The sequence below is a fragment of the Penaeus chinensis genome, chromosome 14 (assembly GCF_019202785.1).
Source record: "Penaeus chinensis breed Huanghai No. 1 chromosome 14, ASM1920278v2, whole genome shotgun sequence".
Lineage (NCBI taxonomy): Eukaryota > Metazoa > Arthropoda > Malacostraca > Decapoda > Penaeidae > Penaeus > Penaeus chinensis.
Window position 1 is genome coordinate 14,543,068 of NC_061832.1, and position 3,303 is coordinate 14,546,370.

General features: G+C 34.8%; 1 protein-coding gene across 6 annotated transcripts in view; it reads left to right on the forward strand.

Moving 5' to 3' along the window:
• Window positions 1-3,303, forward strand: part of LOC125032534 (protein furry-like) — a 19,879-nt gene continuing 16,576 nt past the window's right edge. For all 6 annotated transcript variants that reach the window (XM_047623713.1, XM_047623714.1, XM_047623715.1 and 3 more), the window contains exons 1-7: window positions 1-134; window positions 702-851; window positions 1,169-1,416; window positions 1,625-1,724; window positions 2,126-2,236; window positions 2,419-2,582; window positions 2,854-3,074. In XM_047623713.1, the coding sequence (XP_047479669.1) occupies window positions 804-851; window positions 1,169-1,416; window positions 1,625-1,724; window positions 2,126-2,236; window positions 2,419-2,582; window positions 2,854-3,074 (892 nt within the window). In that variant the 5' untranslated portion in view covers window positions 1-134; window positions 702-803. The remainder of the gene's footprint in view (window positions 135-701; window positions 852-1,168; window positions 1,417-1,624; window positions 1,725-2,125; window positions 2,237-2,418; window positions 2,583-2,853; window positions 3,075-3,303) is intronic.

Consider the following 3,303-nt stretch of genomic DNA (forward strand, 5'->3'; position numbering starts at 1 on the left):
GCTGATTTGTGATGTGATTGTAGCTGGCATAGATGTTGACTGCCACAGTGTTGACTGGTCCATCCATGTGCCCCTTATGTTACACATTATCACGCTTGGTTTGGACCACTCTAGGCCGTTAGTTCATCATCATTGTAAGTGCAGAATGTCTTCAATCTGTTTTTATCTTTGTTTTCTCTTCTTTTCTTTTCTTTCTTTATTTTTTTGAGTATTACATAAGATATAGCTATTACTTTTTTTTCTCTTACTCTTCTTTTGTTGTTATGTATCTTGTTAGTCAAGACTTATATCCTCCAAATTAATGGTCTCCCTCTGTTAACTATATCATAGTTTGTGTTATATTAAAGTATGATAATGTGTAAAGTTTCTATTCAATAAATTTTTTACTCTCCTAAATATGAGAGATTTTGTAAATTTCTGTGTATACAAGCATGATGATCAATACTTATTTGTATGGAAAAGTAGTATGTTATTTAGAGATGTTAGTTGTATTCATATTCATATTAAGAATTAAGATAATTTTTGTCTTGTATTCTGTATTATTTTGGAAATTATGTTACAGAGATAATTTCCTTTTCCCAAAAGATATTATTTTTTTCTGATTAGTACCAAAAATAATTTTGCAATGATCATTTATTTTTCATTGATGCAAAAAAAAAAAATAAAAAAATAATAATGCAATGATATCTTTTTCCTCGCAGGTAAGATTTTGCTTGTCCATCTTTTGACTGTCGTAGCAGACCACCGAGATCACCTTGGCGTGGCTCGTGTCCTCCTCAACAACAAGACAACACAGTTAGGCTATGGACTCATTCCTAATAATATCTTTACACATAACAAAAACTTCACAGGTAAGGAGTGATATGTTTTTGTTATGAATTAGAATAGTTTAGGTATTTATGTTTGGTAGATAATCGTATATTAACATAGTTATACTTTTTGGGGGGGCTACTTAGAAAATGAAAGTAGGACTTTTTTTCATTTGTGGGAGCATATTGTTCGAATAGACATTTGCTAAATTATTGCAGAGGTAGATTATCGTCAGATTCTTTTTTTGTATCCTTCCAAAGTGGAAAAACAGGATTTAAAATCCCATACAGTTAGATGATTCATGCCTATTTCTCAAAACTTCTGTACAAAAGATCACATACTCATTCTTCTAAAACAGAGGAACCACCCACTGACCCCACCCTCACCTATTGTGGCTGCCCCCCCTGGTTTTGAGAATCCCCCTGACAACATGAGTGACGGAGGTGCCCCAGTTGGACCTGTGGATGATCATGCAACGCCGGTTATCATTACCTCGGATGACAACGCTGACACGGTTTCTGGTTCATCTGCCGTGGGTGTCGATAGTGTCCCCCAGGATGACTTGCAGTATAGCATCATGGCTCTTATTGACTTCATTGCCTCAAGGTAAATGTTTTTTCATCTTCCTAACATTTTTTATGATTATTTGCTGTGTGTGTGTGTGTGTGTGTGTGTGTGTGTGTGTGTGTGTGTGTGTGTGTGTGTGTGTGCGCGTGTGTGCGTGTGTGTGTATATATTAATGTATTTGTCATGTCATTAAAAAAACCTGAATGTAAATGACTATTGTTTTTCACCTTTTTTCTTGGCCATGCAGCAAGAATCAGCCACTTTGGACCTATGAAGACATCACATCCAAGCAGTTCTCCATAAAGAGTGCTGATCAGCTGACCAACTATGTCAGACATGTTGTTACAGTAAGTGCAGAGAAGTGTGTAAATGACATGAATGAAAATGAAATAGGTAGTAGATAAAATATGTATCTGTAGTATGAATAAAATAAATAAATAAATAAGATATAAAAAAGAAATCATGTAAGAGTTTAGATAAACTCACCCTGTGTTTTCCATATCTCAAAATAACAAAAAAGGAGATTTAACCCATTCAAGCAATGTGTTTTAACTTGATATAATTTTCTGTAATGTTATTTAGGTATTTCTTGTAAAGTTTCAAAAATTATTATTAAAATACATATACTGATGTTTAATTTCATGTGCCATGAATACAGATACTTTACTGATATTTAAATGTTTTGTGTAAGTGTCCATTAAAAATAACAGCCTGTTTTTAGTTACTGATGTTTTATCATTTCTTAAAGGTGTTCAACAACTCCCTCCCTCACACGCACATAGAGGAGAGATGGGCCCAAAGAGCTCTTCATTTAGCTCTCTCCTGCTCGTCTAGACATTATGCTGGACGCTCTCTGCAAGTAAGTCAATAAAGTTTTGTTTTTCTACATTCTTTCCCAATTTTGTCATATTTCCTTTATCAGGTTAATCTTTTCTATAACAAAATCCTAAACTAAACATAATCTCACGATATGATTTTTGAGAAAAAAATTGTGCTCTCTTGCCATTCTATGAGTGCTCACCCTTTCGAACAATTCAACAGGTATTTAGGTCTCTGCATGTGTCCATGTCATCGCGCATGTTGAGTGACTTGCTGGGACGTCTGGTGGAGACTGTGGCTGAGCAAGGAGAGGATATGCAAGGATACGTTACTGAACTCATGCTCACTCTTGAGTCTGCTGTCGATGCACTAGACTCAGATTTTAGGTTGGTAAAGAAAACATATTTTTTTCTTGTACTAGCAAAATTATGTGATACAGAGTAGATATGATTATTGTTTTATTGGTGTTGTACTGTTAGATTATGATAGGGATAATGTGGAAAGAAGTCATGATACTGTTTTCAGAGTATTGGTCAGTATTTTTAGATACTGTGATAATTATGATGAAGTGTTTTTGCGATTGTTGTTGAGGTCAGAAGGTTGATATAGTGGTAATTAGTCTCAAATATTACAAGTATTTCTCTCTTTTTTGCATAGACCTATCGAATTTGTGCGTGAGCTGTTCAAGTCAACGCCCAACCTGAACAACAAGGAACGAAAAGGACCTCTTGGTTATGGCATGATGGGCCACTTCTATGGTGCAGGGTACCCACCCCCTTCAGCTCCTCTCTCTCCAGGGGGGCACATTCGTTCTACTTCGTATTCAATATCCTATGGTAGAGGGAAACCAATGGCATCTCCTACTGCAGATATTAAAGGTTTGTGTACATTTGCTATATTCCTCCTCTATCCCTGGTAAATATAGAATAGTATTTTGGTCACTCATTTTTTTAATGTCTCTTCATTTATATTGTTGAGAGTGAAGATTAGCAGACATGATAAACAGAGGATATAGTTATGGTACAATTTACTGATCTTTTATTGAAAAAAAAATTATATTATAAATAACAGTAATATGAATCAGGAAAAGTTGATATTTTATACAAA